The 25,913-nt window shown below is 39.8% G+C and overlaps 1 protein-coding gene and 1 long non-coding RNA gene across 4 annotated transcripts in view; both read right to left on the bottom strand.

The window, feature by feature from the left end:
- Window positions 1-14,852, bottom strand: part of CMPK1 (cytidine/uridine monophosphate kinase 1) — a 34,453-nt gene extending 19,601 nt beyond the window's left edge. Inside the window, exons 1-2 of one of the 3 annotated variants that reach the window (XM_070468201.1) lie at window positions 14,522-14,852; window positions 12,821-12,979 (exon numbers count right to left, since the gene is read on the bottom strand). In XM_070468201.1, coding sequence (XP_070324302.1) covers window positions 12,821-12,979; window positions 14,522-14,692 — 330 coding nt within the window. In that variant the 5' untranslated portion in view covers window positions 14,693-14,852. The remainder of the gene's footprint in view (window positions 1-12,820; window positions 12,980-14,521) is intronic. The other 2 variants (XM_070468200.1, XM_070468202.1) reach the window with 2 other exon arrangements.
- Window positions 14,853-19,007: 4,155 nt separating this feature from the next.
- Window positions 19,008-22,863, bottom strand: LOC139035243 (uncharacterized). Its single transcript, XR_011487889.1, has 4 exons — window positions 22,751-22,863; window positions 21,717-22,622; window positions 21,128-21,225; window positions 19,008-19,093 (listed from the first exon to the last, which is right to left on the bottom strand). It is a non-coding gene; the product is annotated as an uncharacterized lncRNA (long non-coding RNA).
- Between the last annotated feature and the right edge of the window lie 3,050 nt (window positions 22,864-25,913).

The raw sequence follows: 25,913 nt of genomic DNA on the forward strand, positions 1-25,913 counted from the left end.
ATGCAATTTATGCCACTGAATTACACACTTAAAGTGGTTGAAATAGCAAATTTCATGGTATATTTTGTGTGTGTGCTTATTCGCTCAGTTGTGTCTGCCTCTTTGCAAACCCATAGACTATAGCCCAGCCAGGCTCCACGGTCCATGGGGATTCTCCAGGCATGAATACTGGAGTGGGTTGCCATGCCCTCCTCCAGGGGAATCTTCCCAACCCAGAGACTGAACCCTCTGCATTGCAGGCAGATTCTTTACTATCTGAGACAGCAGGGAAGCCCTTGATATATTTTATCACAATTGAAAAAAAATCGGTAACATAATAACATCAAAACCTTTGAACTGTACACTTTAAGTGGATGAGTTGTGTGGTATGTAAATTATATTTCCAAGTTATTTTTTTAAGAACACAGAATATGACTTCTGAAAAATCTGAAACAAAATTTCTAAAACAAAGAACCAATTAATTAAATAATGTATGTAATCTATAGAGTATGATATCATCATATAGATTATGTGGTACAAGGATATTTATTAACATGATAATCTGCTTGTGATATTATAAGTAAAAAGCAGGTTTTCAGAGTATGAGCCTACTAAAAAAAAAACAAAACTCTGGAAATATATGTCCCCAAATATTGATTAATGGTGGTCTTTTCTGGATGGTAAGATTACTAGTGATTTTTACACTGTTGTTTTACTCATCTGTATTTTCTAATTTTTCTATAATGTATATGTACTATTTGTATATTTAAAAAGTAACCAAAAGTAAAAGCACTTGCATGGTTAATAAGAGGACGGTTAAGGTATATATACAGGCTTAGCTTATGACACTTACCCAGTCACTAGGTCATTTGCTCCATTTAGCATCAAGTAACCTATTTTGAATATAAAGAGCATTTATACTATAAACTTTTCCTTAAATCTAGTTGCCCATTCTAGGATTTTTAATTCTAAGCTAACTCCAAATATTTTCTCTAAGTAGAAAGACCTTTCATATTTGGTAGACTCTAAAATACCACCTTGAGTTTTTAAAAACCTGTAAACTGACTAGTGTGGGCAATCATTTCCTTATGCCATAGTAAACAATGGGAATACAATGATTCCTCAAACTACTTTAATCTAAACTACTCTTTGATCTCTTAACCATAGACCTTTTCTAAAATAATGTTACTCTTTACACATTTTATTGAGGGCCATGTACTGTGCTGAACATGGTAGAAGCATTATGGTATTTCACCTTTGTAACAACCCAGTGAAGCTGGCATTATTATCATCATCACTTTACAAATGAAGACACAGAATCAGAAAAGTTAACAATAAGTGGCAGACTGAGATTTGAGCCAACATCTGATTCCAAAGTCTACATTCTTTCTAATATTATGCTATATTGTAAGAAAGTTGGCTCAACATACACAATTGTTCCATTTCAAAAAGTTATTCCTTTTCCCTCCTTTTCACACACTTTGTTACCACTCTGAAGTTCTATGTAAATATGAAATTCAGTGGGAATTTATTATGTACAATTCCTTGGTGCTCCCATTCATATAGCATACAATGGCAAAGAATATATACCTATTCATAGTGACAGCATAATATACCTCCTGAATGTGACTAAATAGGATTACAGGATTACTAACATTTAAGTCTCAGTATACAGATCCGTTTTAGGGCTGTCCAGAACATCTACTTTCAAACCCCTCATTTTACAAAAGGGGAAACTGAGATAAGCTGACTTGCTAATTAGCGGAAACCGGCACTTGAACTCAGGTCTCGTGACTTTCAGAGACTATTATTCCACAGTGGACCTCTGAGGCAATTCCCAGGTGGACAGACAAGAAGACAATCTTGCCGTCAAGCTACTGTGGCCTTGGCACGTCAGAATCTGCTGGTGGAAATTAAAACGGAGAATTCAAGTTGATGGACTTTACCATTTTGTTGTATCCTAGCAGGGAGATGAGATCAGGAACTTTATCCACACACAGAGTCAGGCATATCTGACCCACCACTCAGCCAGACTCTCACCATCCTTGCTTCATTTGCTTCATTCTTGCCTTTTCCCACTCTTGACACTATTTCCACTTACCTCATCCAATAATCATTCAATAAGTAGCAAATAAAAATTTCCAATTAAAAAATCTAAATAAATTAGGACTTCCCTAGTAACACAGTAGATAAGAACCTACCTACCGATGCAGGGGACATGGGTTGGATCCCTGGTCCAGGAAGACTTCACATGCTATGGAGCAACTGAGCCTGTTCTCCACAACTACTGAGCCTTGCTCCAGAGCCCGGGAGCTGCAGCTACTGAAACCCACGCCTAGAGCCTGTGCTCCACAACGAAGAGTAGCCCCCACTCACCACAACTAGAGAAAGTACATGCAAAGCAATGAAGACCCAGCATCGCCAAAAATAAATAAATGAAAATTATTTTAAAAATAAAAAACTAAATTAGCCATCAAGTCAATTCCCAATTACATAATAAAATATCTGGGCTGTCTCTTTACTACCAGTAGACACCAAGAGGAACAAATTCATGTTATTATCAGTTATCTACCTAAACTATACTTAATTACAACAGTAAGTCCTATAGGCCAAATTAAATACATAGAACTTTCCAGTTACAAGCACCAATGACTAATGCATCATGGAAGTTCCAAACAAAAGGTGAGCAAGGAAGGCGTCTTTTTGTGAAGTCCCAAACTGAGCATATTCAATTGCTTGTTGGTATAGAGTATACCCTAATGATGAACAGAAACGACTTACTGGTCTTCTGGAGATGGCTGATGGAAACCAAGCAAGGAACCCTGTGTTTTTTTGGGACCCAGTCCCTCAAAGTTTCTGAGAATGGAACATAGTCACTGGGGCTTTACCAAAGTTCAACAAGCAGCAGAAAACTGTCAGCAAATAGTATGTCCAGTCACACCTGTTCTCTATTAAATTCTAAATGCTCTTATCACATGTTTAGTCTGTAAATATGTTCTTAATTTAACTGAAATGTTAAGAGTAAATACATTTTCATATGGTAACTGGGCTAAAAGTACTACCTTTAAAGCTAAGAAGAGTCAGTGTGATCAAGTTAACATGACACAAAGAATAAGACAGTTATCTCCTGCCCTCTGCTATGGTTCTTCCAGTAGTCATGTAAGGATGTAGGAGTTGGACCAAAGGGAAGGCTGAACGCTGAAGAAATGATGCTTTCAAACTGCGGTGTTGGAGAAGACTCCTGAGAGTCCGTTGGACTTCAAGAAGATCAAACCAGTAAATCTTAAAGGAAATCGACCCTGAATATTCATTGGAAGGACTGATGCCGAAGCTGAAGCTCTAATACTCTGGCCACCTGACGCGAAGTGCCAACTCATTGGAAAAGACCCTGATGCTGGGAAAGACTGAGGGCAAGAGGAGAAGGGGGTGACAGAGGATGAGATGGCTGGATGACATAATTTACTCAATGGATGTGAGTTTGAGCAAACTCAGGGAGATAGTGAAGGACAGGGAAGACAGGTGTGCTGCAGTCCATGGGGCTTCAAAGAGTAGGACATGAACTAGAGACTGAACAACAACCCCTGCTTCCACCCTTTCTCATCTGGTCCAAAAGTCTCACTACAAGAGAGGTTTCTCTGAAATGCTCTGAATTTCAATTGAGAAGAACACCGTTAAAAATACTATAATCCTAAAAAAAAAAAAAATACTGTACTCCCATGTGACTTTCAGAGAGCTTTCAGATTGCAGTCTTCTATAAGCATCTTAACTAGAATGTGGTGTTTAATTGACTACCATCATTAAAACCAGAAGGATATAAATGAAGTAGATTTCAGTGGGAGTAACGATATGGGGAAGAACCAGAACTAAAGAGGTATTCTGAGCTAGGGCCGACTTAGGCAGAGGTGTCTAATTTTGATGGGGCTGGAATATTCATTCAAAATCCCTCTGAGCACAGCACACTCATGTAGCAATTAATATATAATTTTATTATTATTACCTTTTGAAGCATGACTGAGCTGGCCAAAAATTAAAGACTAATTCAACTGCATACAAATCAAGAAAGCACAAGACCAGAAGAATGAGAGAGTGCTGGATTTGTGGCTGCCCTGGAGATGTTCCCATCCCCAAATCACAAGTGGCTGGAGCCTAGGATTTAACAGGCCACAAAGAAGGGAGAAGACACAAAGACTGAGGCCTAAGTAGGATTGGAGGTCAGATCAAGGAGCTCCACGTAAAGTCAGGACCTCTGAACCATGATACCCGTGGTGCCTAGGAAAAAAGAAACCACCATGCAGAGAAAACAGCAAAATTTCCTAACCACAAGCCTATACTGATTAAAGAAACTTCTAAAGGATATACTTCAAGAAATAAAATGATCTGAGAGAGAAGATCTGAGGTACAAAAATAAATGGTTAATAAAGAAAGTGGTATGTATTTTTTATTATTATAACGATTTATTATTATTATAATTATGCATATTATTCCAAACAAAAATTTCTTATAAAACATTAACAGGTCATTTGTAGGGATTAAAAAAAAAAGTCAACATAGAATTAAAATCCTTAAAGAAAAAGAAAACAGAGTAAGATAGAAAACAGAGTCAAGTGTCCTAAGGTATATTGTTTAGAGAAGAGTAAAAATATTAGTATTAGACTTAAGTTACATAATATGTGTGCTTAAAATTTCTAGTGTGTTTAAAATCTCTACTAAAAAGAGATTGTATAGCTTCCAAAGTAGGAAGGAATAAATCACGAGGGAAAAAATCTTAAGCAACTCAAAAGAAGGCTGAGGTAGTAGGGGCGGCAGGAGAGCAGGTAAAATTAACACAGGAAAAGTAAAATGATAATGATAATAATAAACATATTTATAAACGACTTACCATGTACCAGGCATTGCTCTAAGTACTTTATATACATTAGCTCATATACTCCTCACAACACCATTCTGAGGTAGACAGTATATATTATTATTCTTCCCATTTTACAGATGAGGAAATCGAGGCACAGAAACTAAACCTTTGCTAAGATCTCACACATGACATGTGTTATGATAAAGATTCATACCTAGACAGTCTAACTCTCGAGTCTGAACTCTACATACTGCCTATGACAGTTTGACATTTGTTCCTGTCCTTTCAAATCCATTTTTCTTCAGTCTATCAACTAAGAATGCCAACCAAAGTGTAACTACTTACATTGCTCAAGACATTTCCTTCAATGACTATGGATAGGCAAGCACAGAATAGGAAAGGAGAGAAATACCCATGTTATGAGAAGTGACTAATACAAAGTAGGCATGGTGCCAGACACTTTACTACATGGATTCTCTTAGTTAATCCTCATAATCACCCTATAGAGTAGATTAGTATCACAAATGTCCAGAGGAGAAAACCAAAGAGTCAAAAATTTAAATAACTCACAAAATGGCAGAAATCTTTTATGACTGGCTTCAAAATCTACTTAACAGATGTTTATTGAGCATCAATTTATGCCAGACATTGTACTATACACTAAAGATGTGAGAGTAAATTTAGAAATCTTAAGGCTGTCACCCTTATGGAGCTTATGTTCTAAAGGAGGAGACAATCTAATAATCATAAAATTAAAGGTGGTCTGCAAACTGATAAATGTTATAAAGGACAACACAATTAAAAACTGGTAACTATCATAAAGGACAAAAGAATTACAACTGATAAGAGCACATAACTGAGAAATCTGACCTAGTCTAAAAATGTGAGGGCCAGTTTCACCAAGGAAGTCATTTTTAGCTCAGGCTTCCCAAACTGTATGCCAAAGTGCCCTGGAGCACTGTAGTGAATTCACAAGAGTGCCCTGGGTTTATATTTTTATAAGGGAAATAGAGCAATACTGAACATCTATTAGATATCATGTGAACTATTAGCTCAGGGTAGCTCACAATTTCAACCTGACATCATGCACACTCTTTTTGAAGACACATCTTTGTGATGCTGACTTTTTGGTGGGCAGTCGCTGTAATAAAAATAAGTACCACATGAAAATTAAAGTGGAAAAGGAAATGAGGATGGAAGTGGCCAATCTGATTCCAAGGTATGAGAAACTGGGCAGTACCTAACAGGCATTTACATCCCATTAGTAAGTGACTGGGTTACATGAGAATGAAATAAAGCTGCTACTTTTTCTTTTGGTTTATATGTACTTCTTCTTTAAACAGCTACTAGATTGTTAGAAAATACTTAAGCATTGTTTGGCTCTAATTACTGGATACATATAATTAATAAATAAATACAATTACTTAATGAATATATTTATTTTTGAACTAAGGTGTATGTGAAAAAAAGTATGGAGACACAAAAGACTCTATGAACTGTGAATGTTTGGGAATCTTCATATTACGCTAAGAATTGAAGAACAAGTAGGCTTTTCAAACACCATGCGGTAGAATAAGCAACAGCAAAAGACAGGGTCCCTATCCTTGAAGATGTTACAATCTAGTTAGGGAGGCAAAACTTAAATAGTTTTTCGTTTGTTTCTGGCCACACTGCATGGCTTGAGGGATCTCAGTTCCTTGGCCAGAGGCTGAACCCGGGCTACAGAAGTGAAAAGTCCAGAATCCTAACCACTACGTCATCAGGGAACTCCCAATAAACAATTTTAAAACAATTTGTTAAGCTTTAATATTTGCAAAAATCTTTCATACCTTTCCTCATGAAATTATATTAAGTACGTGTCTATCTTCACTCTAAATTAAGAGCAGCAAAGGTTAGCATCTCCCAACACAGAGCAAATAGTTTGCGTTTAGGAAGCGTTTTCTGGGTCAGTCTCACTTGCATCAGTTTACTCTCTCCCCTTAGGCTTTTCTCAGAATTGAAAGCTCCAACTCCTCTGTGCAAGGGTAGCTCTGCTTTAAGTGTTCTCCACTACAGCACATCTCCTGGCTGCTTCTTTCCTACAGTCCTTCAAAAGTCAGCTCATACATATTCACTGCCCCCCAGGAAGCTTTCCCTGACCAAATGAGCTGTAATTTAAATGTCCCTTATCTAAACGGTCTATTTGGTTTATTTCCATCATAGGATTTACTACTCTTTTCCTGTAGTAGTCACTGTTTAACTTCCATATCTCCCAGCTCATTGTAAACTTTTGACAGCAGGGTCCATGCCTTATTCACCTTAGCAACTATCATAGTGCCCAGCTCACAAAGACTGTTTTCTGAATAAATGACAAGTACAGGGAAATTTTTTTTAAGTCTAATTATGCCTTTCAGCTTAATGGACTTCTTAGGAAAAAATGAGTTATTCAGGAAAACTCTGAGGAGGAGATTAACAAATGTGCAAAAATTAAAATGACTAATAACTACCCAGTGCTAGTAAAAAAAAAAAAATTCACCACTGTAGAAATGTAATTAAGTATAATGTTTTTGAAAAATAATCAAACTATTATCAATTAAAATTAAAAATGCATTTATCTTCTGACTTAGCACTCCTACTTTTAGGAATCTTGCTTGCAAAAATAAAAGCATCCATATGCAATATTATATTTACAAGGACGATTACTGAGGCACTGTTTGCTACAGCAAAATAATTCCTGAAAAGTATGCTAAATGTCTAGCAACAGGGGGGGAAATGGTACAACTATGATACGGTAACATCCATATTATGGACTGTTCTGTAGCTACTGATAAAAATGAGTTAAGTCTATGCGTAGAGACCTAAGAGGGGAGCCATGATACATTCCATAAAAAATAGAATAATCCCACTTGGAGGTAAAAAAGGTAAACATATGCACTTTTATTTGTAAAAATACTGAGAAAGAGTTAATACCAGACAGTTAATGCTGGTGACCTCAGGGTTAGAGTCACCAACAACTATGTATTACAATTGTATCTTAAAACGGAAAGAAAAAAAATAAAGTTTTCAAAAGTAAGAACAGTAAATAATCTGAACATACTCTCCCTCCTCCAAATTCTAAAGGACAACAAAAACTCCACATTACCGTTACCTTGAATGAGATGACAGTGCTCTGGGAGAGTTGAGGATTCTATGGACTCTCTTTTTAGAGATGATTTAAACTTTACTTTAAATAAACAAACTTAAAATTCTAGTTGTCCAGTGGATCTTCCCAGTTTCTTTAATGAGTGATAGTTCGCTTTGGGGATTTGTAATCAGGAGTTTGAAAATTTCAGAATGCTCATTAGATTTTTAAAACTATACCATTTACTCACTGAGAGTAAACTGTAGTGTTACATGAGAAATCAGAGAAAGAGGTTTCAATCAAACATTTATGGTCCTGAAATTGGAAGCACTGCTACTTGGGCGCCCCCTGGGGACAGAATTTTAAATTTTTTTACATCCTCAAGACAAACTGGTGTGCTGTATAACTTCATTCAAAGAACACTTACTAAGCACCTATTCTGTACCAGGCACAATGTTCGACACTAGAGACAAAAAGATAAATAATATAGAGTTTCTGATTTCTATAATGCATACTTAAAGTCAGTATCACCCAAAATTTTCTAAGTACAGCAGGAAACAATGGAAACAGAGACAGACTTTATTTTCCTGGGCTCCAAAATCACTACAGATGGTGACTGCAGCCATGAAATTAAAAGACACTTGCTCCTTGGAAGAAAAGCTATGACAAACCTAGACAGCATATTAAAAAGCAGACACATTACTTTGCCAACAAAAGTCCATATAGTCAATGCTATGGTTTTTCCAGTAGTCAAGTATGGATGTGAGATGTTGGACCATAAGGAAAGTTGAGCGCCAAAGAATCGATGCTTTTGAACTGTGGTGTTGGAAAAAGACTCCTGAGAGTCCCTTGGAAAGCAAGGAGATTAAGCCAGTCAATCCTGGAAATCAACCTTGAATATTCATTGACAGGACGGATGTTGAAGCTGAAGCTCCAATACTTTGGCCACCTGATGTAAAGAACTGACTCACTGGAAAAGACCCTAATGCTAAGACTTAAGGCAGGAGGTGAAGTGGACGACAGAGGATGAGATGGTTGAATGGCATCACCGACTCAATGGACATGAGTTTGAGTAAACTCTGAGAGTTGCTGATGGACAGGGAGGCCTGGCGTGTTGCAGTCCATGGGGTCGCAAAGAGTCAGACACAACAGAGTGACTGAACTGATGAGCATGTAGAATACAAAATATAAACTATTCATATATGTCCTGGAGGAAATTATGACACAGAAGATGATAAAAATGCTTTTGGGGTACTTCAAAAAGGAATTTGGCAAGAATATAAGCTTTAGCATAATTTGTTCATGTAACCAAAATGTTCACCATCTTTAAAAGACAGTAGATTTAAACATCTCAGCTAACAGATGCAAAACTGTGGTTACTGTTTTCGGACAAGTTTAGGTTATGGTATCATGATTTTTCTTGGGCCAAAACAATACAAACAAAGCTTAACTTAAAAAATTCAAAAATGACATGGTATCCTAACATCAGATTTTGTTGTTGTTGTTGTTCAGTGTTTAAGTCATGTCCCACTCTTTGTGACCCCATAGACTGCCACACACCAGGCTTCCCTGTGCTTCACCATCTTCTGGAGTTTGCTCAAACTCATGTCCATTGAGTTGGTGATGCTATCCAAGAATCTCACCCTCTGTTGTCCCCTTTAGTCACAATAATAATAACTCCACTCTGAGAACCTGAGTCTTGATTGCACTGATTTAGGAAATGGTTAATCTTCATAAACAAAATGAGGATGAGAAAACAGTTATAAAATAAAACTGAAAATGATCAGTTGAAATAAATGGGCAAGATTCAACCTCAAAGCCTCCTTCCAATCTCTCCTTCCCAGTTCACAGCACTTTCAGAATATATTGTATCAGATTTGCCTTTTCTTCCTCAAGGTCTGGGAGAGCAAGAAGCAGAGATAGAATTCACAGCCAGAAAAACAAAACAACAACTAACAAGCAACAGCTTCCCTCTGTGACACACTCACAATTCCAAAGTCCCAGGCCATTAGAGAGCCAAACAGTTTCAGGTTCTGTGGCCAGGGCCCAAAGAAGTACTTCTGGTGGCCTGAGTTGGAAATTAATTTAATTTTCCCAATGGAATAATTCTATTTCAGCCACATTTCAGGTACTCTGTGAGCTGAATTAGCAATGGCATAATAGTTGGGGACTTCAACCTTTATTATGTAACTTTTTCCCTACAGAAAAACAATTAGTTCCAAAAATTATATCGTTTGGGATTCAGCTTACATTTGTCTGTATAATAAAGCATTGAGTCAAATGCAAGAGACTCACAAAAGAAAAAACAAAAACAAAAACCTCTGACTTGACTGACCATAGACATTCCATTGTTTAATCTGCTAGAAGACAGCAATTACTGAATTATAAACTGTTTGGAATAAAAGATAACAGTTTAAAAGAGTTTAAGTTCATATAATTGTTGAAATTTTAAAGAACATGATAATATATTACAGAACATATTTCATCATGGAAATCTTATAATTCTTAACAGGTTTGAAATCTTGTCAGCCATTATCGAACAGAGTAAAGAATAAACACTAGTTACAGAATGTAGAGATAATATGGGTATCATTAGTTTGGGTGTGGACACTTTAAAGTCACATCATGAGTCAGAAACAAAATACTTAAATACTTTCAAATACATCAGTCATAAACCAATTTTTAAAAGAAACACTACCAAAAAAAAGTAATACTACAGTGTACTTCAAAGTAAAAATAATCAATCTCATAAATTTAGAACAGGAACTCTAAAATAGAGGGAAAAAATTATTTACATCTATGTATACCAGATATTTTATCTCATTTTATATTCACAAATGTCATACCAGATAGGTATTATTTCTCCCTTTTTACAGAGGAACCAAGCTAAAAGTAACAATTTCTCTGGGACTAAAGTGATAGTAAATGGAATAGTTAGGGTTATGGTCTGAACCTACATTTGTTTGATTCTAGTAAATGGCTCCTTAGAATTTGAGAAAATATTTGCAAACGAAGTAACATGGGGTTAATCTCCTAAATATACAAATAGATCATGCTGCTCAATATAAAAAAAAATCCAAAAATTCCAATCAAAAAATGGGTAGAAGATCGAAACAGACATTTCTCCAAAGAAAACATCAGATGGCTAAAAGGCATCACTACATCATCACAAATTATTAGAGAAATGTAAATCAAAGCTACAATGATGTATCACCTCACACCATTCAGAATGGCCATCATCAATAAATCTACAAACAATAAACACTGGAGATGGTGTGTGGAGAAAAGGGAATCCTCCTTCATTGTTGGTGAAATGTAATCTGGTACAGCCACTATGGAGAACAGGATGGAAGTTCCTTAAAAAACTAAAAATAAAGCTCCCATATGATCCAGCAATCCCACTCCTGGGCATATCCAGAGAGAACCATGATTCAGAAACACATGCACCTCAACGTTCAGTGCAGCACTATTTACAATCACCAGGATATGGAAGTAACCTAACCATTCACAGACAGAGGAATGGATAAAGAAGATGTGATACATATATACAATACAGTATTACTCCACCATAATAAAGAACGAAACAGGGCCATTTGCCACAACATGGATGGACCTAGAGACTCGTACTGAGTGAAGTCAGAGAAAAAAAAGAATCACATGATATCACTTACATATGGAATCTAAAAAATTTGGTGCAAAACAGAGAGTCAGAGATACAGAAAACAAACTTACCAATGGGGAAGGGAATGAGGGAGGGATAAACTGAGATACTAGGATTGACATACACATACTACTGTGTATAGAATGCTTCCCTGGTAGCTCAGCTGGTAAAGAATCCACTTACAATGCCGAAGACCCTGGTTCAATTCCTGGTTCAGGAAGATTCCCTAGAGAAGGGAAGGATACGCTACCCATTCAGGATTCTTGGGCTTCCTGTGTGGCTCACGCAGTAAAGAATCAGCCTGCAACGTGGGAGACCTGGGTTGGGACGATCCCCTGGAGGAGAGCATGGAGACCCACTCCAGTATTCTTGCCTGGAGAATCCCCAGGGACAGAGGAGCCTGGTGGGCTACAGTCCATGGGTCCCAAAGAGTCAGACAGGACTGAGCAACTAAGCTATACACTACCATATATAGAACAGATAACCAACAGGGACCTACTGTATACCACAGGAAACTCTACTCAATACTCTGTGATGCCCTGTATGGGAAAAGAATCTTTAAATAGGTGGATATATATATCAGTTCAGTTGCTCAGTCGTGTCCAACTCTTTGAGACCTCATGGACTGCAGCACGCCAGGCTTCCCTGTCCATCATCAACTCTGGAAGCCTACTCAAACTCATGACCATCGTGTTGGTGATGCCATCCAACCATGTCATCCTCTGTCATCCCCTTCTCCTGCCTTCAATCTTTCCCAGCATCAGGGTCTTTTCCAATGAGTCTGTTCTTCATATCAGGTGGCCAAAATATTGGAGTTTCGGCTTCAGCATCAGTCCTTCATGTAAAACTGATTCACTTTGCTCTACACCTGAAACTGTCACAACACTGTAAATCAACTATACTCCAGTAAAAATTAAAACAAAAACAAACAAAAATAAAGTCTTTTCTCCTTCCCTTATCATGCCATTTACATGTGAGTTATTTCATACATACAACAAAAACTTGAAATCAATTGTCATGTCTTTTAAAAAGTGAAAAGAACCAACAAAAACAAGCAGAAAAAATTTTTATCTATTTCTTGGTTGATTTAGTTCCACTTATATTCCTACAACTGATCAACAATTATCAATACAGCTATAAAACACATAATGAAGATATTTATGTTACCATCCAACTATTTCTGGATGCTCTTTAGTGAATAAAATATACTACAGGAGTGGGTTGTATGAACCTGAGAGAGGAGTAAAATCCCAAAGCTAATAAAAGCCATGAGTTTGAGCAAGCTCTGGGAGTTGGCTGATGGACAGGGAAGCCCCACGTGCTGCAGTCCATGAGGTCGCAGAGTCGGACACGACCGAGCAGCTGAACCGAACTGAATAAAAGCCATATCCTAGAACAGAGGAGGGAATAATTTTAGAAGTTCTGGGTCAAAATCTTTCTGTCATGGAGTTTCACAAGAATTCTCTGGTGTTTTACAACACAACTGGTCCCCTCTTCTGTTTCTAGATATCTCTTGTCTTCCTCCTCTCCCAAACATTCCCCAGATTCTCCAATAAGTCTTTCACCCACACTGCAGCTAATCAAGTATCTATTCGAAAACTGTTAACGGAATTGAACCGGTAACCTTATCACACTTTGGGGGGGAGGGGGAGAATAACACCATTTTAGAGTTGGGAGGCATTTCTTTTTTTTTTTTTTTCTTTTCCAGTGAAAAAAACCCCACAGCTCACCATCTGACCTTCTGGATCATAAATCAATGGCATTTGGGGTAGGGAAACTACCTAAAGGCTGAGAGAGTAGTTATTAGCCAAGTCCAAATAACCCTAGTCAAGAGTCAAGCAGAGCTAAGCGGCACCCTGAGAATTTAACTCAGGTGTGTGAAACTTTACCAGGTTATGGATGCCCCTTTCGGAAATCCAAAACGATTCCACATCTATTTACTGGGCTTCCCTAGTGGCTCAGATGGTAAAGCAGATGTCTGCAATGTGGGAGACCTGGGTTCAATCCCTGGATCTGGAAGATCCCCTGGAGAAGGAAATGGCAACCCACGCCAGTACCCTTGCCTGGGAAAATCCCATGGACGGAGGAGCCTGGTAGGCTACAGTCCATGGGGTTGCAAAGAGTCTGAGCGACTTCACTTCCACGAGGCATTTCATATTGAGTTTAAATCTGTGTGCACAGCCTCTACTATTCTAGTGGGGACAACGGAGACTCGGAGAGAGGAAGTGACCTGGCCACGGACTAGGCGTGAGTTGGCAGCCGGGCCAGAGGTTGAAGTTTCATCTCATACTCCACGCTTTTCCAACCTCACGAAAGTGGGTTGGGCTTTGGGCTGGTACTATCCAGGACGGGTTCAGAAAGAGCAATCAGCAGATCCCAGAACACCTAAAGCCCTGTCGCCCGGGGCTCCTTTCTAGAGTAAAGACCAGTTTAGTTACCCGTTTAGAGTTCCCCTTCGGGAAGGGGAGGGCTGAAAAAACCGGTCTCTCCTGGAGGCAGTTGTGGGCACACCCCGGCCTCTAACCCAAATCGACGCAGCTACCGCCTCCAACCGCCCCGCAACCAGTGGTACACTGACCTTCTACGCGCTCAGGGTCCACGGAAGCGGACACTCCCGGGATCCCTCTCCCGGCCCACTCTCGAGACGAACTTGGACCCCAAAATGTAAGGGAACAGGGGTGCAGAAACAAAGTAACCCCAAGCGATTCCCTTCCTTTCTAGGCGCCCCCGGGGCGGGCGGACGTGGACTACCAGTCCCGACATGCAGCGCGCCGGTAGACCCTCGACCACCGCCAAGTCCGCGGTGCATCGGCCGCCGGGACTCGTAGTGCGCGGTTCGGGGAGCGGGGGGGGCGGACAGCCGCGCGCGGCGGGACGGGCCAGCTTGGTGTCCGGTCAAGCCCAGGGAGCCTACCGACTGCCCGGGCCTCACCTCAACGATGCGGGCGCACTGGGTCCCCTTGCCGGCGCCGGGACCGCCGAGAACGAACACGACCTGCGGCTTCATGAAGCGATGCGGGAAAAGGAAAAGTGGCCGGCCGGTGAGCAGCGGAAAGCTAAGGCCTAGGACGTGCAGCAGCCGGCGGCCGCAGCGGCTAAGCATGCACCGCGGCTGGGTCGGACTCTGAGAGAGCTGACAGCAGCCGGGCCGGCGTTGGCGCGGGGCGGGGCGCGGAGAAGGGGGAGGGCCGAGCCGGCGCCCGCCGCGGCCCCGCAGCCGAGGCTGCCGAGGCGTCTGCGCTGCGGCCGGAAGGGGCGGGGCTTCCGCTGCTCTTGCGTTGGCCGAGCCCAAGTCCTCCCTGCCCCTCCGAGGGCTCATTCATTCGTTCCGTCCGCGGGTGGTGAGCCAGCTGGTGCAGGGCGTGTGCTGGCGCCTGGGACGTGGCCTACGGGAGAGCACAATCCATTGTATCTGCTCACAAGTTTAAATTCCAGAGGGTAGGCACCCGTCCTGAACAAATCAACACGAATAGATAAATGCAAATAGCAATATTGGCTTTGAAGGAACCAAACGGAGGAATAACAAGAGATGAATGTAATTTGGCTGTGGTAATTGTAATTTGGCTCTTCAGACTTCTGAAGAGATGATATACAAGCCAAGACGTAAGGATAGGAAAGAGCAAAGCTAGGCAAACACTGAGATAGAGTGTCCCACAAAGAGGAAACAGGCGAGTTTTTGCAAAACCTCTAAGACTTTCATCTGTGAGAGCAGTTGAAAGGCCCATAAGATCAGTGCTGTGTGAAACGAGGGAGGGAATGAAAGGTGGAAGAGTTTGGCTGATGACAGGTCAGTCAGACCCTTTGGTTAAGGAAAGGAGTTTGGATTATATTCTAATTGCAGTGGGAAGTCTTTCTAACTATAACTCCATTTCCCTGCCCCTTGCATTAGGAAAAATTTTCGAGAAGAAAGAGTTCAATCAATGAGTCTTAGTGAATAGACCTTTAAATGTTGGAGGGAGGAGGAGGAACCCAAGAAGGCAGAGCCAGAAAGGTAAGAGGAAAACCAGGAGAATCCATTATTCCAGCAAAGAGAGTGTTTGGGGTGGGATTGTGCTGGTGTAGTAGTCAACATTGTGTTAAACACAAATAAGAACAGATAAAACTGCATTTGGCAACAGGGAGACTTACAAAGAGTTCTGCCCAAAGCAAATCATACATGATATCTAATTTTAAGCATGATTGAAAATGGAGTGGATAGGAGATGAGTAAATGAAAATAATAGATAAAATAAGGGTCAAGACAAAGTTTATTTAGGATGGGCGATGAGCCGTGCTGTCTAATATGGTAGCCATGAAATTAAAAGACGCTTACTCCCTAGAAGGAAAGTTATGACCAACCTAGAGAGTATATTAAAAAGCAGAGACATTACTTTGCCAACAAAGGTCCATCTAGTCAAGGCTATGGTTTTTCCAGTGGTCACGTATGGATGTGAGAGTTGGACTGTGAAGAAAGCTAAGCACCAAAAAATTGATACTTTTGAACTGTGGTGTTGGAGAAGACTCTTGAGAGTCCCTTGGACTGCAAGGAGATCCAACCAGTCCATGCTAAAGGAGATCAGTTCTGAGTGTTCACTGGAAGGACTGATGCTGAAGCTGAAACTCCAATACTTTGGCCACCTGATGTGAAGAGCTGACTCATTGGAAAAGACCCTGATGCTAGGAGGGACTGGGGGCAGGAGGAGAAGGGGACGACAGAGGATGAGATGGCTGGATGGCATCACTAACTCGATGGACATGAGTTTGAATAAACTCCGGGAGTTGGTGATGGACAGGGAGGCCTGGTGTGCTGCGATTCATGGGGTCGCAAAGAGTCGGACACAACTGAGTGACTGAACTGAACTGAGCTGAACTAGCCACATATGGCTATTTAAATTAATTACATTAAAAATAATTAAAAATTCAGTTCTTCAGTTATAATAACAACATTTTAACAGTTCAGTAATCACATGTGTTTAGTGGAAATTGTATTGAACAGCATACATACCAACCCTGTCATCACAAAAAGTTCTGCTGGTCAATGCTATACTTGAGCTCATGCTTAAGGGGCTAGGAATGATTTGAAAGAAAGAAAGAGAGGTAACCCCTTGAGAAGAAAAATCAGATGAACAAGTCCAAAGGACTTGGACACATCTAAGACACCTGGAGTACCTTAGATGACTTAAAAGTCCTAGAGAGGAAGATGTTCATTTGTAACAGGAATAACAAGAAGAGTACAGTTGCAGGAAGATTTGAAGGTAGGAAGGGTTCCTGTCTGATAACTTTCTTTTTCTTGTAATGAAAGGGCAATGTTACCTGAGGGGAAGGGGAAGGGACTAGGATATCTGAGGAGACAAAAGGTATGAAATAGACATCTTTGATAGTGGAAAATGTGTTTTTCTAAAGAAAACTAATCAGTAGGTCTTCTGGGAAGTATTAAGCGCTCAATTGGTTTTTGAGATCATGGATTTAAGATCATTAAAGATATTAGACTATTCAGGTACAGGCAGAGAGAAGGGCAGGGAAACAGTTGGGCTAATCCAGAATTGGGGTTTTGCCAGGCAAGTAAAATAGAGAGAGAGAAGTCTAAGGGAGTGTTTGCAAGAGAATGTTTGTGATGGTTTATGCAGAATCAAGGACTATCCTGGTAGCTCAGATGGTGAAGAATCTGCCTGCAATGCAGGAGACCCTGGATCAATTCCTGGGTCACAAAGTTCCCCTAGAGAAGTGATAGGCTACCCACTCCAGTAATTCTTACCTGGAGAATCGCCATGGACAGAGGAGCCTGGCAGGCTACAGTCCATGGGGTCGTAAAGAGTTGGATATGACTGAGCGACTGCGCCAGTACAGCACATGCAGAATCAAAATCAGGCAGTAAAGCAAATGGTGGCATGTGAGGGCTAACAGTGGAGAGGTGGAGGGGAGCCGGGGTGGGGGTGGGGGTCAAGATATTAGAAGTACTGATGTCCAAGGATGGTGGCAGTAGAGAACCTGAGCACACGAGCTGGTGATCTGAGTGGGATGTGTGGAACTGAAGTATCAGAGGTTGTGAGTTTCTGCTGCTGCTGAGATCTGGGATGAGCCCAGGGGAGTGGAAGACTGAAGCAGATATACACCCTGTTATTAGAACTGAGAGGCCAGGGTGTTCAATTTATCTTCCAGGTAGAAGTTTAAGTGAGATAGTAGTGGCGTGAAGAGAGACTGCAGGAGTGAAACTAAGTTGTTGAGGGCAGAGTGCCAGGAAGGGATACAGACAGGAGGGGAGGGTGGTGGCACCGCCTTCTGTCACTACCACCACTCTCCTTCTCCGTACAACCCTTTTCCTCTTCTCTCACACAGTTTTTGGCCTCTTTTCATCTTTTCCCCCATCTCCTCCACTTTTTTTTTGGTTTTTTGTTTATTATTTCTAATCCTCCTCCCCTTCTTTTCCCATTTCTGACTTACTCCCCTTCTCCCCATCTACTTCTCTTTTCCATTTCTTCTCCCCACCCTCTTTCTTTGCCTCTCTAATCCCTTCTCCCTTCAGTCCCTTGTTTTCCCCTTGTTTATTGAGCCCTCTCATAGTTACTATCTTATTGATTTAATGACACAGATGTTACTATTATATTCATTTTGCAAATGAAACCAAAGCCAAAAGTTGTCTGAAGACAGTGGGCCAGTAAGCAGCAGGAGCTGGAATTCAGCTTGATGTTTTTGTTGTTGTTGCTATAGAGTCAGCATCATCTCCCTTAAAAGCAGAGAAGATCAAGGCTGAAAGGAACGGTAGATTTCCTAAGTCCAAAGTCTTCATGTTACCACATGGTGACAGGTAACAAAGTAAGTTCCTGGTCTAAGATCTTTTCCCACTTAGTACAGTAAATATTAGGACTCAAGGAGGATTACTAGGCAAGGGCATCTAACTTAGAATAGGGAGACCTGTTTAAGTCTGTATGCTACCAATAAGTCACTGTAACCTTAGGAAACTCTGGCTAATCTTGGAACTTCAGTTTTTCATCTTTCAACTAGGAAATGGAGAGAAGGGTGAAATGAAAGCCTTGGTATAGATGACCTCAAATCACCCTACTGTGTTTAGTTTTTTGATGAGAAGAAGGACAGTTATCCAGTTGCTGCTGCTGTGCCTCTTGAAGGTATGTCCTAGGACTTAGCACAGGGATCTGCGAACTTTTTCTGTAAAGAGCCAGACAATAAATATTTCAGGTTTTGGGGGGCATACCATCTCCATTCAGCTACACAACTTTGCCATTATAGTAAAAAGCAGCCTCAGATCGTACATAAACAAATGAATGTGATAATGTTTCAAAAAACTTTTTTTATGGACACTGAAATTTGAGTTTCATATAATTTGAACCTGTCTCAAAATGTTATTCTCTCATTTTAAAAAATCCATTAAAAATGCAAAAACCACTGCTAGCATGTAAGTCTATACCAAAACAGGTGCCCACAGCCTATAGTTGCTGCCCTCTGGCCTGGCAGAATACCTGGTGGTAAAAGTCCAATTCAAGCTCAGAGGAGGTCTCCCAATCTTCCACCTGCCAGGGAGGAGGGTGTAGGATATATGTCAGCTGAAAATAAGAATGACTGGTCATATTATTAAGAGGTAGTAGGAGAACAAAGAAAGGCCATATTGGAGCAAATGTGCCTCTTTTCCTTTGGGCATGACTTTTCTCTATCTCATCTGGTATAATTGCCAGAGTTGAAAGATGTTAAAGGGATGGGATCTGTGGAAGAGGGTCTAGAAGGCTATTCTTTAGTTTTTGATGAAGGCCTGTGCCCTTCACGTTAGGAAAGAGAAAGAAAGATAATGTTTCTAGCTCTCATGATAGAGACCACCAGAACTAAGGATTCCACATAGGAAGGAGTCTGGGTGCAAAACTTCATTGTATACTTATAGCAATTTGTAGTAACTTTTCTCTCTTTGACTCCCTGGAGAATTTGACTACAAGGGCTCAGTACTTAGTATCTTGCACCTCGCCTATCTCCTGCCAACCATGTTAGGCAACTAAGGAAAATTAACTAAAGAAGAAAGATATTAAAAAAGTGAAACCTCAATACCCATCTCTACCAAGGGTTTTCCATAAAGAACAAGGCTAAGCAGAAAACAATTTATTATTTGTTGTCTCTTTGGGCCTACTCTGGTTATCTTTTGCTATGTAACAAAGCTTAATGGATTACAAGGAATGCTTGGTATAGGATCCCTGCCCCCAACCCAAACATCACACACATTTGGTGACCAGAGTGTTCAGTGTGAGTAGTGCTGTGGGTAGAGGTTTTCCAAAACACCTGTTTATCACACCAGGTGGTCCCATGGAGCCAAGTCAAAGAGGCAAGCATTCATAAAAGACACTGTGCTACTCTGATGCTCGAACATTTAACCTGCTTGTCCATCGTGAAAGGTATAACTAACTCTTAGCACCTTAGTCCTAAATTTGTCCCCAAAGAATTCATTTTGCTTTAGCCTTATATCAGTGCTGTTACTCATTGGAGGTGGCAGAGATTCAATGAGTTCCCTCTCGATGCAAACAATCAGATCCCCAATAAGAATATGTGCCAATAAGTATATATTGAATAAATGGCTATCACCTAGTAGAAGTTATTCCCTACCTAAATCCATAGATTGAGTCCATAAATTAAATACATTCGATTAATATCTATTGAATATCCACTATGTGCCAAGCATTTCACTTATATTACTTAGTTTTTGGATGACATTCAAACTTTTCAATAATTAATACAATCACAATATTTGTTGGGATTTCTGTGCCAGGATTTGCTATGCCAGGCATCAGTCCCCTAGTTGTGGGATCATGAGGCGGTCCTAGGTGTCCCAAGTTCTCAGGGAAGTAGCTATATCCAACTCACATGGAAATAATTAACTTTTAACCACCAACACAATCTTACCACTTGTGTGTTGGCTGAATATCAGCCTTGCCTTATAAAATCTGCATAATGAAGTTAGTGCTGTCATTTTGAAGATGGAAAAAGAGCCAGGAAGTGTAAGTACTTTATTTAAACCCACACAGGCAGTTAGCTAGCAAAGTCAAATTCAAACTTTGAATGTATAGCTTCAAAATATGCATTCATCCTGTACAATACTGAACCTTTAGGAGGTAAAAAGTTCCATATGCACAAAATCCATTCAAAGTAGGTTCTGTAACAGATGTGAAGACTGATCTCAGAAAGACATAAAAATAAGAGCTATCCTCAAAACTCACTCCTACCCATATGTGTTTATTTATCAAGTGACATTAAGTCTTTGTAGTATATATTCAGTATATGCATACTATTACCAGAGTAGAGCTGTGTTCCTAGTGAACTCTCAAGGGTCTTAAGAAATAGGGCCTTTTCGCCATTTATGTCCTATTTATCATACTTGCCCTTTAAATATCTGTTCCATACTTTGACTTTACCATTTTTGACAACATCTGTTTGATGTCCTATTCATTTTTCAGGATTCAGCTCAGATTTTACCTCCTTTGGGAAGCTCTTTCTAAATTCCCAAGACTGGATTAGGAGCCCCTCTTTTGTGTTTCTACACCCACTCCCACCATCGCACCCACACTTACCGCATCCTGTGTTTACTTCTGTTGTGGCACTGTGATGTACTGTGTATCTACACACTTGATTTAGAGCTCCTTGAAGGCAGAGACTATGTCTGATGATTCTGTACAACATAACAATTGTGTTACTGTTACAACGTGATTTACTCTCTTAAGAAAACTCCAAGGTTCTTGGAAGATTTAGAGTATATAACTTGGCTCCTGCCACTCAAGTTCTATCTACAGTGGTCTTTGACAATTGCTGCCCTGTAATTCCTTTCTTGAGCATAGCTAGGAACTGGTTTCTAGGATCAGTTTGGGTGATGGAGCAAAGACAGGGCAGGTGGGTGGGTGGCAGGCCATATGCTCTGCCCTCAGGCCTTCATAGCCATCTATTATATTGTGATCTATTTCCTGGAGGGATGGTTAGCCCATTACATAGCCTGATGCTTAATGGAGGCTCTAAAATGAAGACTTGATGTTATTCAAATTTGCAGTTATTGCTGTAATGCTTTATCAAAGTACCTTTTATCAAATATTCTGAGAGCACTGGTTAAAAGAAACATGATTTTCTAAAAGCTGATGTGCTAAATCTGGCAACAGACAATACACTTACCCTCCTGGGAGTGACTGTCAGCTGAGCTCAGTCTGCATGCTACAGAATGGCAGGCTGACCAGTGAAGGGAAATGATGGTCTTCAGCAGGTCTTACCGTGTTTTTTGCCTATTACAACTTTGCAAGCCTAGGTAGTTTGCATATACCTACAGTTTCTTTGTCTGAAAAAATCAGGATGATGGTTAAAAAAAAAAAAAAGTCAGTTTAACCATTATTTACAGAGAATTTACCAATATGTTATTTGATCTTTCTAGTCTTTATTCCAAAACATTCCAAGCTTTCAAAAAATAAGTAAAATGAGTAAACATGACTTGACACATTAATTGTTATTATTACCTCTCCCAAGAGGTTTGAATCTCAAAGGAATTCTGCATAAATTAACAATCCCCCTTAAAAATATGATGTTCCTTAAAAGCAAAGCTGTAGTCATTTTCCAAAAGTGCCAGTCCAGCTTAGTTCAGAAGTGTAAATACAGACAGGGAAAGTTGGGTGTTTTGTAAATAAGGGCAGAATTGGTAACTGATTCCAGCTTCCCTGTTCCTGTTGATAACAATAGCTCTTTAATTCCCATGAAGAGCCTGTTAGCAGGCACATCAGGTTTATAAAACTGAACATTTACCAGGTCTGATCTTAAAGACCATGTCATATGTTCAGGGACTGAAAGGAATAAGGAAAAATGAAAACAATTGATACATTAGAATGTAGAACTTTGGATTTAGTTTTCACTTTACATTTTTTTTCTTTATAGCATTGTTTGTGCAACAACTTAAAAAAAACACATTTTTAAAAAAGTATAACGTACTGGAAATGATTCTCTGTGAAGCAAATCAAAGCTCTTAAAATTTGAAAAATAAGACTGGTAGCTTTTCTGTGTAGGGGCCAATAGCCATAGCAATTCCATAGTGTCCTGAAATGATATAAAACAGGTGGATCAGTGGTAAAGAATCCGCCTGCCAAGCAGGAGACGCTTGATCGATCCCTGGGTCAGGAAGATCCCTGGGAGAAGGAAACGGCAACCGACTCCAGCACTCTTACCTGGGGAGTCCCATGGACAGAGGAACCTGGCAGGCTGCAGTCCATGCAGCTGCAAAGACTTGGACATGACTTAGTTTCTAAACAGCAGCAGCAGCCTATATAAACAAGGGTCAAAGAATAGCACGGTATGTATTCAGTCTATTTAATAGGCTGCAATCTAACAATAATTCATATTTGCTTTGGATAATTACCTCTTATTACCCGCCCCTATAAAATTGGGCTTTCCTTGTTCCTTGCTTATCACATCCTTCCAATTCCCCATGCCATTTAGCACAAAGCTTAATTTGCAGTAGATCCTTGATAGAGCATTTGTAGATTTGATTTCACTAATTTAACAAATTTAATTTGTTAAACAATTAATTTAAAAAATCATTCCTTTAATCTTTATGTATGTATAGCAACGCACTGCTTATTTACTAACAGTGTTGGTTGTTAGTACAGCTGGTACACGTTATATAGGTAGTCTTTTAATTAATCTTCACACTATGAATTAACTCTTTTATCATAATGTACCATATGCAAATAAGGAAAATTAATCTTAAAGAGTTTAAATAACAGAACTGGGGCCAGATCCCCAAAGTCAATGCTTACTACATTATATCATATTCCAAAAAATTTTTGATATGTACGGAATAAGCCCTTTGGACTCCTCCAACTTGTCCTAAATATGAGGCTGAAGCATTCCAATTCAAAAATGAAGTCAGTAATTACTTTTAAGAACATCAACTCTATCCATAGCATTTTTTTCCCATAGCATTGAATGTATATCCTGCTTAGAAGTCCAGTGGTAAAAAAATGTTTTAATAGAAGTCTGTTTGAGTTATTATTAAGCACAAAAGAAGGCATTTATTTATTGCTGTTGTTCAAAAAGTTAGCATATACTTCACTTCTCCTCTTGCCCATTCCTTACTTTTTTTTTTTTTTTGGATAAGTAAGAAGTGGATTTGTTTAGAGAGAAACACACTCCACAGACAGAGTGTGGGCCATCATAGAGGGTGAGTGTGGCAGCCCCTTTCTTCTTTTTAAACAGACTTTATTTTTAAGACCAGTTTTAGATTAACAGGAAACTTGAGAATATACTACAGACTCTCCTCATTACCCACCGCCGAGATTCCCCTGTTATTAAATCTCACATTTAGTATGGTACATTTGTTACAGTTACCTATCCAATATTGGTCACTATTATTACTTAAGGTCCAGAATTTATTTACATTTTCTTAGTTTTCAACTTGGTCTTCATTTTCTCTAACATGATTCCAGTCATGATACCACATTTACATTTAGTTATCTCTTTAGGCTCCTCTTAGCTAGTTTCGAGTTTTGAGAAGTACAGATCAGATATTTATCAGGGTTCCCCACTGTTGAAATTCGTCTGATGTTTTTCTCAAGATAAGTCTGGATTTATAGGTTATTGGAAAGAAGACCATACAGATGAAGTGCCATTTTCATCATAGCCTATCAAGTATACACATTATCAGCATGACTGTTAATATTGACCTTGATCACTTGGTTGAAATACTAATGGTCATGTTTCTCCACTGTTAACTCTTTCCTCCAATCCTTAACATACTGTACACTTTGAAAAGATGTCACTATGCCCAGCCTACACCTTAGGAGTAGGGAATTGTGTGTTATGCTTGCCCCTTCCTTTTTGTTTAATTCATATCATCTTACATTTCTCTTTCAGATATTGTAAAGTAGCTCTTTAAAAAACCCATAAATCATAAGAAGCCACAATTGCCAGGACATGGAAGCAACCTAGATGCCCATCAGCTGACGAATGGATGAGAAAGCTGTGGTACATATACACAATGGAATATTACTCAGCCATTAAAAAGAATTCATTTGAATCAGTTCTAATGAGATGGATGAAACTGGAGCCCATTATACAGAGTGAAGTAAGCCAGAAAGATAAAGACCAATACAGTATACTAACGCATATATATGGAATTTTAAAAAGATGGTAACGATAACCCTATATGCAAAACAGAAAAAGAGACACAGATATACAGAACAGACTTTGGGACTCTGTGGGATAAGGCGAGGGTGGGATGTTCTGAGACAATAGCATTGAAACAAGTATACTATCAGGGGTGAAACAGACCACCAGCCCAGGTTGGATGCATGAGACAAGTGCTCAGGGCTGGTGCACTGGGAAGACCCAGAGGGATGGAATGGGGAGGGAGGTGGGAGTGGGGATCGGGATGGGGAACACATGTAAATCCATGGCTGATTCATGTCAGTGTATGGCAAAAACCACTACAATATTGTAAAGTAATTAGCCTCCAACTAATAAAAATAAATGAAAAAAAATCATAAGAAGCCCACACAAAGTTTTTTTTACATCCTAAATTCAATCTCTAATCAAATTTTGAGTCTGCCTTCAAAATATATGCAGAATTCAATAACCTCTCACCACCTCCATTGCCACCATTCCAGTTCAAGCTGTCAATCTCTCCTTTATGTCATTGTAGCAGCTGTCTAACTGGTCTCCTTGCTTCTGCCTTTGCTCCCTACAGTTTATTCTCTATGTGGCAACCATAGTGATGCTTTTAAAACCTAAAATCAGATCTTGACAGTCCCCTATTTCAAATCTTCCATTGGCTTCCTGTAGAACTCAAGACTGTAGCTAAGTCTTTGAAATGCCCTATGATCTACCAACACCTCCTGCCTCTTCAACTGTTGATAGTCTTCTAACCCATTTTGCTCAGCACAGATTGGTCTCCTGATCTTCCTTGAAGATGTCAGAAAATGCTCATCCCAGGGCCTTTGCACTTAATGTAAACCATGGCAGCCATCAAAGTGTGCCACTTGGATCTCTCTCTAGAAAGAACTTGACAATTAGCAGCAAATAGTACACTTGTCTGGCAGCCTCTTGTTGTGGTCTTCCAGATCTGCCTTAACGATGGTGCTTGCTCTTTATGAGAAGTTCCAGGCAATGACTGGGTACAGCAAGGGTTCTGGTCATTTCTGCCTAATGTGGGATTCCTCTCATGGGCAATCTTTGCTCCAGAATTCTCCACTGGGTCAGCCAACACTTTGTCAGACATGCATCACTGTCTGAGGCTCTTCCTGCTCACACACCAGATCTGAGGAACTAACCAGCATTTCTCTTAAAATGTGTTCCCTAGATTCTAGGAATTTTTTCCAGGAAAGCAGAGAT

Source organism: Odocoileus virginianus, chromosome 5 (assembly GCF_023699985.2).
Source record: "Odocoileus virginianus isolate 20LAN1187 ecotype Illinois chromosome 5, Ovbor_1.2, whole genome shotgun sequence".
Classification (NCBI taxonomy): domain Eukaryota; kingdom Metazoa; phylum Chordata; class Mammalia; order Artiodactyla; family Cervidae; genus Odocoileus; species Odocoileus virginianus.